The sequence below is a fragment of the Ixodes scapularis genome, unplaced genomic scaffold (assembly GCF_016920785.2).
Source record: "Ixodes scapularis isolate PalLabHiFi unplaced genomic scaffold, ASM1692078v2 ptg000299l_1__unscaffolded, whole genome shotgun sequence".
Taxonomy (NCBI): domain Eukaryota; kingdom Metazoa; phylum Arthropoda; class Arachnida; order Ixodida; family Ixodidae; genus Ixodes; species Ixodes scapularis.
The window spans coordinates 281,753-296,276 of record NW_024609953.1 but is presented as its reverse complement, the minus strand read 5'-3'; the positions used below and the strand labels follow the sequence as shown (position 1 = coordinate 296,276).

Here is a 14,524-nt window from a genome sequence, read left to right as displayed (position 1 = left end):
CCGGCACTGTTCGGTTCCAGCCATATCTAGCTCATTAAATCATGCCAAGAACACAACAAAATGTCAATGTATGCGGGACATCTCTAATCACCCATCGTGAAATTAAAATTTTTAGTTCTTCACTTTCGTGGAGAGTTCGTTGAGTTCACCCGAATTTTCAGTAAAATGTGGGATGTCGCAAAACTGGGAAGGTATAATCGGGGTTCCATCGCAGCACCATCATCTTTCACCTACCACAATATCCCGAGTCATCGCCCACCCTTCTGCCGCCTGAAATTCATAAAAAAAAGTGGGGTGGGTCATGTCTCATACCGAGTTCGTCTCACGGCACTCGTGTCCACGCGTGCCCACTCGCGGCGTAAAGCAAGTTCGTTTCGGCAGGCACTCCACGAGTGACTGCACTCTCCGAGTTTGTTTCATCGCTGACACCTTATGCGTGCATGCACTCGCTGCACCGAGAAAATCGAGCTTGCGCCAAACTGCAATCCCGTCATGCCTCGCTCCAGCGAGGCCAGCGAGGAGCAGGAGCAGACGACGGAGGGTTCGTCTGCTACAATGTGTCGCGGAACTGAAAAAAAAAAGTAAATTTTCTGATAAAAATTGCGTCCTGAGGGCAACATAATGAAACAGGAGCTTGAATTGTGAGCGCCTGCTATTTCATGAAAGAAGCAATTAACAACCCATGCTTTATTTGCAGGTTTTAAGTCGCTCTGTTGCCGTACAGACGTTGAAATATACCAGTGTGTCAGAAATGCCCAGAACAAACGCATCAGCGGCCCTCGAGATGTTTATCCCCATCCGTGTGCGGGTGAACAATTGAACATTTGTCGACAGAACTCCCCCAGCAGAAACCTCGGACTGCCCAATGAGCATACGAGAAAGCTAAACATAGTGACTTTACTCGAGGCTTGGGAAACATCATCATGTTTAACATTTACCTACGTCAGCTAACTTGCTCCGTCGTATTTTGTTCGAGAAAGCTCCCGTTCTCGACGTCCTCATCAAGACTAATATCTGATCCACCTGTAATGACGATCGAAATCGAAAGTCCCACTAAAAGTTTTGCTGGATATTCTAACAGACTAGTTTTAAGTCGTACCCTTTCAGTGGTTTACACATAATACCATGCTCAAACGAATCAAGCTTCTGCTTGGACAGCATCATCAGTTTTCTTCTATGTAAACGGTTATCAGAATTGAAAGATCGCTACCAGGTTCTTTGTAGACAGCTGGATGCGGAAATTTACGCCGTCTGTAACTCTCTCTACAGCAGCCTAGTCGCTCGAAGTCATCGCGAGTCTAAACCACACGTTGATGCATTCAACGTTTGTAGATAGGGGTGTGCGAATACCGAATAGAAGTTTTCGAATCGAATACCGAATCGAATCAAGAAAAAAAAAGCCAAATATCAAATCGAATATCGAATAGTGATTTTATTTGTAGGAATTCTTCAAAGTGTGCTGCGAATGAGATTATTATATGTGCAGAGTATGCACCTGTTGCAGAATATGCATCTTGTGCAGAACAAAAGCTAAAATGTAAAAAAATTCTGGTGAAAAAAAAATAAATAAAAGCAGTTGCTGTTGGATGTTGGGCACTAAAGATCCAATTTTATGGCACAAATATAATCTATCTTCCCTAAACGTCACAAAAAACCCAAAGTTACAGCCACGCATGCCTTTTTTAAGCCCAACCTAACACCGCGACTTTTTTTTTATAAATGTTTGCCTATCTCAGAAAAGGGGCATTTTGCGATATTTGGATTTCATTTTAAGGAAGAAAAAGGGCACCCGGAATTTTATTTCACGTAAATAAACAGATAGGTGTTAAATCTTAGTAAACAGGCTTAAACAATATAATCTGAAGTAAGAAAAAAAAGCGTGGTTAGGTGGCGCAAGACACCGTCCAACTGCCGCTATGCATCCATTTTTCCGTCTATCTATCCTGTTTTAGAGAGCCTTGATTTTAAAGAGGGAGCAAGCAAAACTGAAACCACGGAGACGACTCCAGTGCAGATTGGTCGTAAGTGCGCATGTGTTGTGTTGTCGCGAGGAAAAAGGCGAGCAAACAGAAGGGCGACGACGCCTACTCTCCCTGCCCTGCCAGCCTGCCCGATCCCGATCGACGCTTTCGTTTTTTTGTCACCTTCTCGCAGTTCGTAATTCAAACGCGGCTATCGAACGGTTGGAAACCCTCTCAAATCTAGGCACACTATTTTCCCGTTCCGTTTCGTTCCGAATCAGAATTTGCGGCTTGAGGTTCCAAAAGAACGACGACGATAACTCGGTTGGTTTTATCGGCGTGTTTAACGTGGTTTTCTTTTTGTGATCATGCAGTCGCCGATTTCTGTGAGTGCGGCAAGTGTGTTTTACATCGGTGCTTCAATTTGAAATGAGGGGCTTTACTCGTGAAAAGAATTAGGCATTCCGCGGGATTTCGGCCTCTTAACAATTCTTCTCTGGAAGCGGCGCAAACGGGATGTTTTGGTTGTGATTCAAGGGTAGGTTGTATCACGATCGTGAGTAAATCTGCGTACTATAAAGTTCGTGGCGTTCGTTACTTTTCTTTTTACTAACCTGTGCGTTAGATTTTTGTGGAATGGTAGGACCAAGAGCTGTTTTTCGCATGGTTTGTCTAACATCACGGCGCTTACATCGGGGGGAAAAACGGCTTTTTTTGTCAGCTCCGCGGCGACCGCGCGTCTTTGGCCGAATATATCGAATATTCGAGTGACCGAATACTAGGAATTCGATTCGCAAATCAAATTATTCGGGAACTTTCTCTTCGATTCGAATTCGTATATTCGAGTATTCGCACACCCCTATTTGTAGATAAACGTTGGTAGTGACTGTACTCTCGTATTCCCACCCATCACTCCGAACAGAAAGGCGCTAGTTTTGGCTTGAGGTCGGTACTCTTTCTACAACATAGATGGCGGCAGCATCAGTCTTCTGCACTCGGTGCATTGGGCGAGTTCGTTTGAGTCCAGCTCTCCGGGCAACACTCTGCGAGTGCGATGCATTCTGGGAGAGAACTCAAACGGTGCCAGTGCGTGTGAAATGAACTCACAATCAATGGGTAAGCACAAAAAATTTTAAAAATTGGAAAATAAACATTCATTTCTTTGTGTGTATCTAGCACGGCTGCAAAAGAGATACATTAAACTCAAAACTTGAATTAGTTTTATTGTTTTATACAAGAAATGCTTATGAAAGAATGCTTTACTATCGCAAAGTCCGTTGCTTGTGTCAGCGCCATGAACACCGCCGAATGGCATACAGCGCGAACGTTTGTTCCGTGAAAGCATGTTTCTAAACCGCTATGTTCTCTTCGTTAGAATAAAAAAAAAAAGAAGACCACAAGAAAATAAAGAAACCAATCAGGTGCAACGAGCGAGCGAGTGGACCAAAGGAGCGACGAAGAGCGATGCTAGGAAAGCGGAAAAGCCGGTGATCGCGTTGGCAAATACTTTGGCGTCGGGCCAAGTCGGGCACCTTGTCAATCGCAAGTAGGGGTGTCGCGAACTTTTGTCGAACCAGATTTTTTGGTCGAACTTCCGGGGTTCGACTGAGTCGAACCGGTTCGACGAACCTTTGAACTTTTCACCAGATTCGACCGGTTCGACTTTATGGACAGTGTGGCCAGACCTTAATACAAGCATGTTTAGGTTTGGAGCATTTTTCTTTTTATGGAAGGGGTTATTTTATTTTGTGAACAGCTGCAAATAAAAGAAACTAATTCTAATCACTGAAGAAGTTAATAACTTAATTTTTAGTACTGTATTGACTGAAATAGCCAATCAGCGCTGCACTTAATTCATCTCTTAGCCATCACCATCCAATCCGAAGCCAACTGGCCAGCCTGTCGCGCATGCGCACAGGAGTCGAACCTCAATACAAGGTTCGTCGAACTTTCCACTAAAAGTTCGAAAAAGTCGAATCTGGTTGAACTCGAACCGCGACCAGTTCGCGACACCCCTAATCGCAAGCTCTTGCGTAACTTTCTTGTTTGGTGCGTACATGCGTGCGTTCGTGCACGGCGTGCTATCATTGCGGGTTAAAGGGATACTGAACCGAAATTTGGATTTCGCAAAGTAAGGCTGCAGAAGTGTTGAACCGGACGCTAGGAACTCCAAAACATCACTCGTACATCGATATCTCAAACGGATGGCCATACTTTTGGAAAAGAATGGTGCGATCAAGCGAGCTCTTTGACGTAACTGTCCTCCGGGAGAATTCGAGAATGAGAAGAAGCAGCCTCGCTTCTCTCCTCCTCGCTTCGGTTCACCAGCTTGGCGGGACATAGTGAGGAGGAGAGAATGGGAATCGTGACGTGCCTTGTCTCGTCGGCCTTCTCGGCGGGGTTCAATCGCGCACTTCTCTCCCGAAAAATATGGCGATCCGTTAGATATATTGCCGTATGAGTGATTTTTTTGGTTTTGCAGCTTCCCGTCTATCCGCCCGGCCTTGTTTAGTGAGCTCGAAATTTCGGTTCAGTATCCCTTTAAGGCAGCATTGCTGTGTGGCGTGGACGGCACCACGAACACGGAGCTCGAAATGGAACGCTTTACAAACGTCTCTGTGCGACGTTCCAGTAAAGCTTTATTTACACGCTGGCTTTGTCTTAAACATTGCAAAACCGCAGTCGCGATGTGCCGGGAGAAGAAGCGGGTTCGCGGCGACCTTACTTCGGCCAAGACAGACTTTTACTTTCCACTCCGCGGTTACATTCCAGGATGTGGGGTGTTCACTACCACGCAATCCCTGAATGGGTTACTGCTTCTGTGGCACAGGTTGGAGGAACTTTATTTTTCAGTTTTGTTTTTACTCTCTCCACTTAGAACTCTGCTTGTGTTATCTTTCCAACTTATTTTTTTTTTTTTTTTTTGTCGGGACGATATTTTTGAAAGCAAAACAAACTTTTATTTTGTTATGCCCATCGTTTTCTTTTCGCATGGATACACTATGATTTCGAGGTCGCTCGCGGAGCAAATGCACAAGCAAAAAAAAGAGGCGTCTTTCTTTCCTTCGCTTTACTTTGTCCTGGACGTCATCAACTGTAAGGTTTGCGGCAGCGTCATTCGGGTAGGATGAATGTTTGCAAATTGCGGAGTTTGCGTTGGGGTATTTAACGGGGTGGGCAATGACTCTGTGTTTTTTTGGAAATCGATATTGGCCCAAAAAGTGTGGTGGGCGATGACTCGGGATATTACGGTACTAGTGGGGCCTGTGAGGCTCTCCTGTGAAGGTCACTGTATGGCACTAATCTATACCGATAGGTGTCGCACGAGTGTGCAAAAAATATTTTAAATGCAAGAAATATTTTTTTTCTAATTTCAGTCTAAAGGTTAATAATAATAATAATAATTTGTTAATTTAATGTGCCCAAAAACAACCACGCAGGTCTTCACATTGGCGCACACAAAACAAAAAGAAGAAACACAGCACACGCTCAGCTTAAAATGTACAAATTAGCATGACAACAAATAGGTCGCACACTTCACGCAGAATGTAATAGTTTCAACTTTTAACTAGACTTGACAAGTTTTGGCGAAAAACTAGGAGATCTCTGAAGATGTCCAAGCTAGACGATGCGATTGTATTATATGAAATTTGCATACGGGGCAGTGGTGAGAGTTTAGACATGAATTTAGTATAAAAGACAGTAAAAGTTCTGGTAACACGACAAGGAACACGAAAATCGACAGAATTCAAAATCTGGTTAGCATCAGTCCAACCATTTACCACCCTGCGCAAAAAAATCATATCACGCTCGAATCTTCTATTTGACAAAGACTTAAGTAAAACGCTCTTAAGAAGAAATTCATAATCATGATAAAAGCGACGGTGAAAGTGTCTATCCTATAAAATGTGTATCATTCTTTTTTGCACTGATTCAATACTTAAAGACTGTGTACTTATTAGAGAATTCCAAACAACAGAGGCAAATTCAAGCCGTGAACGAACTCAAGCACAAAATAAACGAATCATACAAGCAGGGCGCATAAACATTTTAGTTATACGAGATATGATACCTAGAGTTTTCATCGCACGGCCAACAATAAAGGAAACATGAGCATTAAATGACATAAATTATATGAGGGCAGAAGTTATGCGAGTAAGGCGTTTTCAAATTAAAATTTTAATTTGGCAAGATATCTTTATTATGGGGAAAAAAAAAAGTCTTTGCAGGCTTAAAAGGGTCACCCTCTCCATAAGCCTTCCGTGGCTCCTTGCAGAAAATTTATCGTGTTTTGAAACTGACTTTTGGCAAGGTGCTAACAAATTAAAAAAGAAGCTGAGCCGATCTAATCAAGAACGAGAAATAAAGAGCGTTATGTTTACATTGTGGTCCCCGATGTTCTCGTCGCTAACTCCAAACACAGCGAAATCGTGCCGATTTTCGATTGCCGCCAATAAGCATGTGCGATGAGCGGCTAACTGATCGACCAGGAACCCAGAGCAGACCTGAAACTGCAGCCAGCTGCTGATCGCCCTCGAGCAGGAGTTCCCAGGCAATTGGCATGGCTTCGACCAGGGTCTCTTCCGAAGCCACCACGATGCCCTTGATGAGCGTCGATAGGGGGCTGTGGAACAGGCCCATCACCTGCGCACGAGCACACTCTGCTGGAACCAGGTGCAAACATGCCCTTGTCTCGAGCAGAAGTAGAGCAAAGCCCATTTATACTTCGTCTTTTTATGGAAACAAAGAACAAAGACGAAATCAATAGAAGCTACCCAAATACATTCGGGTGTTTTCATAACGAATTCCTCTTCCCCGAAAATGCCCATTTACTTGAGTAAACAAGAGCAGTCTTGGGTAAGTTACTTTTAAAAAGTAATTTGTTACAGTTACAGTTACTTTCAGAAAAAAGTAGCAAAGTTACCGTCACAGTTACCGCAACAAAAGAGTAACTCGTTACAGTTACAGCTATTTTTAAAAAGTAACGACATTACTTTTCAGTTACTTTTCTATAACAAAAAAAAAATGAGAAAAAAACTAGAAAATGCTCTCACGTTTTATTGCATAAAATTAATAAGTATGCTTTTTATTTCATATTGTAACTCGGCAGCAGTTGCTTCTCCAAGTTAGTGTTTGAAAGTTTTCACGCCAGAGTAGTGGCGCGAATCAAAATAGGAAACATGCCCAGTGCCCTCCACGTGTATTGTTGTTTCACGGTTGATTCACCCGATTAAAATGCGTTTGCACAGAAAAAAGAAAAACCACAACATAGATAGTGCTTCAAGACACTAAGATGTAAGTGTTCAGTCACAAAGTACAAGTGCGTGCGTAAAGATAACTAGATATTTTTTTCATATAATCTACACGTGGCTATATTCAAGTCGTGACTCGCGAGAAAGAACGTAATCACAACTTTGTGCAAGGCCAACTTAACACTCGCAGTGATGTGATTGGCCTAAGCCATTTTGGCGCACGTTTCGGAGCAACCAAAACAGTGTTTTGGGGCACAAATGTGGCCTTTGGAGCAACCATAACAGCGTTTTGGACCAGCAAAAATGGCTTTTGGAACAGCAAAGACTGTTTCGGAGCAGCAAAAGTGGATTTTGGGGCAGATATTCTTAGGAAAATAAAAATATTTGTTTGAAGTGCTGTACAAACGAAGGGCACTTTGTGTTGTGTTGTGTTCTGATGTGATGTAAGGGAACTCGGTGCTTCTGTTTTTACTGCTCAGACATCCTACAAGTGTAAAGTGCTGTAGGCATTGCCAAGCAATTTCGAAAAACCGCTTGCCACCGTTTTACTGGTTCCCGACGTGCCAGATTTTCGTCAAAAGTAAGCAAATGTAAAACAATGAATTGCAAGCGTCCCAGCTGGTGCCTCAGTCAAGCAATCATGTTTGCATGCACGTGAGGCCAACTTCGGCAGGCTTGCTGTTGGGCATGCTTCGTCGCGCGAGCGCAGACAACGGCTGTCCGATCGAAACCGAAACCATGCCCCTCAGCTCCGCCGCTAACTTATACCCAAAATTGTACACAATATGTAACTTTCGAGCATGCGACAAAAACAGTCCAGTGGCGCGTTCTTGCCAGGCCGGCAAACAAGGTACAAGCTAAACACACAAAAAATAAAGAACCTGAGTGCATCGATGCAAGACATTGCAAGCCAGCCTCAAAACGTTTTTGGAGCGCTTTGTGCAACGACTGAACTCGAGACAAACAAGCACGCTGTGCGGGTTCAGCGTGCAGACATTGTCTTCTTTGCTTTAGCTCACTTCTCTTCACCAACTTTCTTTCACGGCAGATTTTTCACGTACCGAGGTCCCTCTCGAAAGGAGGCCCACCGATAGGAATCTAGATAATCAATACTTTGACAGCAGTCTTTGAATTAAAGATGGATTTCTGTAGTAACGTATGAATTAAACAAGAACAGGAATGTTGATGAACATGCGGCAGTACTTAGTTTCATTTTAGAAAGTACCATGTCTGCAGTGATGTGGGGACAACAACACTCGACGTCGCGCGACCACGGTGACTGAAAGGCAGTGACCGAATAGTTTTCCCATGGCCGTCGATTCAGCCCACAAAGTAACTCCTGCCGCGCAAAAACGTGGTTTCGTTTCACAACATGACGGCATGGCTGGTACCCGGCACGCTAGTGTCGGAGCGTCTGCACACGTCCGTGTCTATCTCTGAAAATATTTAAAAAAAAGAGACGAGAGACGAGACCCACACGACGAAAGTGCGAAACGCCGGGAAAACCATGCAAGACCAGGTGGACAACTGATGCACGGCACTTTGTGTCAGGCGGCCGCTTGCGCCACATAACACACGCCTGCTCAATTACAGTACTCAGTTTAGTTTCGATTTTAAAAGGTGACCTAAATTGGCCCTTTGGCGCAGGCTTGGCGCAGATTACCCATATTTTGGCGAAAAGTAGCAGGATGTAGCAGGGTTAGCCCCTTGGCGCAGTTTGGCGCAATTGGCGCAGCAATCACATCACTGCACTCGAAACGTCGGAATAGAAGTTTTGGAAAGTGCAAGGAATGGCTAAATTGCACTCGTTCAGTGATATATTATTCATAAAACACTGGAGAGTAATGACAAAAGTAACGTCGTTACTTTCATAGTTATTTCAGAAAAAAGTAATAGAACTACAGTTACAAGTTACATTTTTAAAAAGTAACTCGTTACAGTTACAAGATACCAAAAAAAGTAACGAAATTATAGTAACGCGTTACTAGTAACGCGTTACAACCCAAGACTGAACAACAGTCCCAGCCCATATCTACCGTATTTACTCGCAGAATGAACACACTTTTTTTTTCCGAAAAATCTATGCGAAATTGGGGGGCGCGTTTATTACGCAAAGTAAAATTTTGCGTCGGTATTTACTTGCATAATGAAGGGACCTTTTATCCTGAAAAATCGAAGTAACTTCTTATCTCTTTGCGCGCAACGCGGGACCCGCGCCCGACCCGGTTATCAAACTAAGCTGTGCAAAAAAAAAAAAAAAACTCAATTTTTTTTCTTTTAGTTCCTTGGGTTTTTTTCTTTGCCGCCTTTCGCAAGCTGTTTTGTTTGCTTAGGCGTTGCTTAGAGGAGGGCTCTCCGCTTATCTTTCTTATCTCCTTGCGCGCGACGCACGACCCCCGTAGCCAAACTGCGCTGTGCAAAAAAAAGAAAAAAAAGAAGAAAAAGCTCCTCTTTTTCTTTTGTTTTTTTCTCAGTTCCATGGTTTTTTTTTTCTTTCTTTCTTTTCGCCCCCTTTCGCAAACCATTTCGTTTGCTTAGAGGGCTTCTCCGCTCCTCTTTCTTACCTCCGTGCGCGCGGCGGCGCGCGAACCTAAAGTCCAGACTGCGCTGTGCAAACAAAAAAAAAGCTCCTCTCCATGTTTTTTTTTTTTTTTTTTTTTCTTGCTTTTGTTGGATCTGTGCGAATTGTTTTCGCCCACGCTGCCCATGCATTCGCGACCTCGCTGCACCAGGATAGAAAAGCGCGTTCATTTCGCGCGCGTGGGGGGAGGGGGTCAAAATTTTGACCTCAGAGTTGGGGGTACGTTTGTTACACGAGTGAAAAAAAAAAGTCAAAATTTTGAGAGCCGACTTGGGGGGGGTGCGTTCATTACGCGAGTGCGTTCATTGTGCGAGTAAATACGGTATATGGTTTCAACAAGAGCCAGCGAATAAAACCTAAGCGTAGTTTATTGTTGGCTGCCTTGCCTGAGTCCTGAGGTACTTGAGGGTGGGGTTGTCGTCCCTGGCCAGGGGGCGGGGCCTCTTTCTGGGCTCCGCCTTACCCTCTGCCCCTCCCCCGGCAGTCAGCCCTCCTTCCACGTCGTGCACTAGGCAGGTGGCGCTGCTGTGTAGGGACCGGGCTCCGTCCAGGGCACGTTCCAGCTTCTCTAGGTTGTGGGCCAGGCTCGCCTTGCGTCGCAGTGGCGAGCTGGGGCCCGTGATGATCTGCAAGGCACCGGAACAATGCGAGTGCCCTGTTTTCCAGACTATGCACGTTTAAAAGTTAAAAGTTTACACAATGCAGACTATGCAACGATTTGTCTTTCAAGGTCGTTCATTATCACGAGACGTCGTGAATTTTGCGAATGACAGGTTATGTTAGTGATGATTTCTGTATGATAAGAGCGTTTTTGTGAATGAATTAATAAAGCCGCCATTTTTTAAAGTGCGCCGCATATGAGAATTTTACGTGCAAGCTATGCACCTGGTCTGGACCATGTGTAACGCATGTCTGGACTGTCTAAAAAAAGTAAACTTCTATTTTTCGGTCTAACTTTGTCCTGCGGACTATACGCCGGATGAGGAAAAATAGGCTACTTGAAATGCTCATTGGTGGGAATGCCCAAAGCCTTTTGAAGCAAATGTTGTAGCAGAAAAGCCTACTTTAATTTTTTTTTTTCTTTTTCAGAGAGTTAAAGTTTAGCTATCTTTTCTTTATCATTTTCTAATGTATATATATTTTTTTTTCCTTCAATTCCTTTTGACTAAAGTGGTGTTTGCAGTGTGATGGGCATCCATCGCACTGCATGAAACGGCGGCATCCATGAAACTGAAACGGCGGCATCCATGAGACAATAGGGGAATGGCGGCTCGAGGTGGAGGAATCACTCTAAAGCTCAATGCAGACACCTCTCTCACCTTCTTGAATTTCTTGTCCTTCTTTCCACCTTCCTTGTCTTCCTGCTGCTTCCCAATGTCTTGGATGAGTCCAAAGTCGTCTCCGTAAACCTTCAAAAAGGAAATGCCGCAGATGGGAGCAGCAAAAAACCTTCGGCTGCCCGACCCAAAAAGTGCTGGCTTGCGAGAGCCTGTGCAGGCGTACCTTTCGCACGCTCTTTGCGAGGCGGTTGCAAGCTCTCATCTGTCGCCGGTAACACGTAAAGTGGCAAAACTGCTGGTGCGTGCAGGTGAAGTTCAGGGTACCACACAGTTGGACTATGACCTGCAACGATGGCGTGGGAAAACCATGACAAGGTTGCGGGAACCGATATTTATGAGACTCCAACACCAGCGTCCATAATTACGATCCCCCGGATGGCAAAGAGAACTCCAAATGTTGGTTCTCACAACTCCAATTGAGTGTCGTCGGCACTGTTGCAGCCGTTTGTGACAACTCAGGACGGGGAAACGCACCAACACAGTCTGTCCAGTAGCTCTGGAACCCTCCCAATTTGAATATTATTAGACCGGAGGCTTTACAGTAGGTATTTGCAAGTTAGAATCACCCTACGAAAAATGGTCACTTATAACATTGTCAAAATTATTTCAAGTGCAGGGTAGAGAAATTATGCGTAAAATATGTGCAGACTGGAAATGTTCCAGGGCTACCTGACAGGTGGCGCTAGCGTACCCTCTCGTCATGAGTGGCTTTAAGGGACTGAGTTGCTTGTCTAAGTTGAGCATACGGTCACTGATGGTTGGAAAACAGCTTGGAATGATTGCACAAAGAGACGAGACAAGACAAAGTTGACTATATGTACTATTCTTTAGTTTAGTATATTATCTGCCTCGTGTAGCGTGAATGAGGAAGAAGACTAGACCGAGGTATGAGGAAAATGAAATACTAAAGAATAGATGAGAGTCAGCTTTGTCCTGTCTCTTTGTGTAATCATTTAATGTTCAAGCCGTTTCCCAACCATTGGTGGCCACAAGGAGTCGCAACGCAGTCAATAACACCCAGATAAAAACCTGTGAAAGCTCGTGCTGCGGAACCAAGAGCGTTTGAATTGTGTTGCCATCCAGCCAGTTTCTGTATGGAAGGGTATCATACCGGCATGCATTCACGACATCATTACTGAGGTGATGCATATTAACCCTTTAACCATTCTTGAATTTGGGGAATTTCTGATCCTTAACTGCCTCTTGTCTTTACCTGTTGTCTTCAAAATTAGATTTGTTTCCAACAAAATCAAGTTTCTAGTCACAAACAAGATGGGAGAAATATGTTTTCTAAACTTCAGCGCTGCCATCTACCTTAGTTTAGTGCTGCCATGGCTTAGTTTAACGCAGAGCTTCAAACTAAGCCATGAGCGAGCCTGGTTCGTCCAAAACAGTTACGTGCGTTAACTGGGGAAAGCAGACGAGCTATACTCGTCCAGAACAGTTTGGTGATGGCCCCACGTTGACAAGCTAAGCTTGTCCAAAAAGGTTAAGGGGTTACAGACCTCAGGAAAGCAGCCGTACTGCATTGAACAAGTACCACCTCTAAAGCATTGAAGCAGTGCCACCAAGCCTCAAAGGTGGATCGACCTTTCGTCGTATGAACATTCGTAACATCCAATTTCCTTTGCTTTTACTTTAGTATACAGATAAAAAAACACCCTTGACTATAAGGAGCAGTGCCCCGAGCAATTTTAAGTATGGCAGACACCAAGCACCAAAACAAACAATCTTCGATATAAGCATAGTTTAGAAAAGGACTAGCCACGTCCGTGTGTCAATCGGAACAACAAAGCAAAGATTTTGGGAGACTCCCCTAGAGAGGAGCGCAACCGACGGTATGCTGCTCTGCGCCTCACTCTAAAGCTCTGAACAGCACACTGGGATTAACTTTAGACATCTGCAAGGTTTTGAAGAAATGGTGTATACAAAGAACAAAACCTGAGGCAAATGCCTCTTTTGTGCACTGCTACCCTGTCCTGCCTTTCGATATTGCACCAGAGTCTCTTTGACACGTTCACGGTTGGTGCATTCTCTTGGCTGTTTCGATCCCAAACGCAGGTTCTGCTGAACTCCCATAGTAGGTGTACTAACCCTTTGAGTGGCATGCCCGAGTATACTGGGGCACAGTTGCGGTTCGCTCCCTGCCCTCCCATCTGGGCTGTAATTTCATTTTACTTGTAGCGGCGTGTAAGGGCAAGCAATAAAAACAATGTTTCATCTTGTGGTGTCACTTTTTGACGGCATAACATTTTTAACAGCAATAGCTGTTATCGGCTCTTCCCACCCCTGGAAATGATGTCTGTTGTTAAGATGTAGTCAATGTTGCAGTTGTAGTTGTTGAAGTTGCAGTTGGCATAGTAGGGCATAGGGTGTGTGTCATCGATGTTGCCAAATCTTTAAAGAAGATTGCCTGCAATCCAGAGAAATCAAACCTGGGTTCACCTCATGCAAAGCGGACGCATTACCACAGAGCTATGCCACAGTGTTAACAACCTGCTTTATACTACTTAAAAATTTTGTACTACTCATAAAACAAATTCAAAAAGTGCCAATAACAAACATTGTTGTAGCACTGTCGATGCCAAGAGCTTGTGCCGGGACATGAGCTTTCACATGCTCCAGAACCAAAAAGAAACAAAAGCGTTTGGAAGAAAATGGTCAGATGTCTATTATGTTCCGAACACTTTATTTCATGCACCCCACAGTGGGTGAACACGACGTCGATGCTTAATGACTTCGCCGTGACGCACCATAGTTAGTGCTGTGACTTTACTCTGGATTAAACGCAGGACTGCCCTATTTTTTGTTTTTGTTTTGGTGACTTCTGTTCTGGTATGCTCCTTCGCTGTTAAAGAATGGCAAATCTTAGGTCGTTCACCCTCGTGCTTCCTGGCGAATATTAAGGTCTAGAAATTACTAATGAACTCAGTATTCGACAACTGTGACAAGACCACTGTGAAAACGAGGAAGTTACAGTTCCGAATAAACAAAAAAATGACCGCATCTCCACGTGGTGAAGGATGCTGATTGGGGCAAAGCTCTGGTGGTGCTGATGATATTGATTTTATTGTTCATAAATAGTGCTAATGGTGCCAATTTTTTTTTATTGCTCATAGGCAGTGTTGAGTTCCGGGTTGCGTTACAACTTCATTATTACTGCTTTATGGTCGGCAAAATGCAGAGCTGAAGGTTCTTCTAGCGGATCAGCTTGGATCCGCTAGAAGCCGTGGGAATGCATCTCCACTGCTTAAGTTAACGGTCCATGTCAGAAAGAGAATGTGTGGTATGGATCGTGGTTATATATGCAGTTGAGCGCCCTCTCGTCTATTGAGCCAATGCACGCAAAGTTTAACGTGATTATATACGCATTTGACTGCAGTGCCCTCT

At 44.2% G+C, this 14,524-nt stretch overlaps 1 protein-coding gene across 1 annotated transcript in view; it reads right to left on the bottom strand.

The window, feature by feature from the left end:
- LOC120849056 (protein unc-80 homolog) overlaps positions 1-14,524 on the bottom strand; it is a 220,567-nt gene that overhangs the window by 83,266 nt on the left and 122,777 nt on the right. Inside the window, 4 exon segments of the mRNA XM_040504832.1 lie at positions 6,467-6,605; positions 10,181-10,420; positions 11,114-11,203; positions 11,298-11,417. Of these exon segments, the coding sequence (XP_040360766.1) occupies positions 6,467-6,605; positions 10,181-10,420; positions 11,114-11,203; positions 11,298-11,417 (589 nt within the window).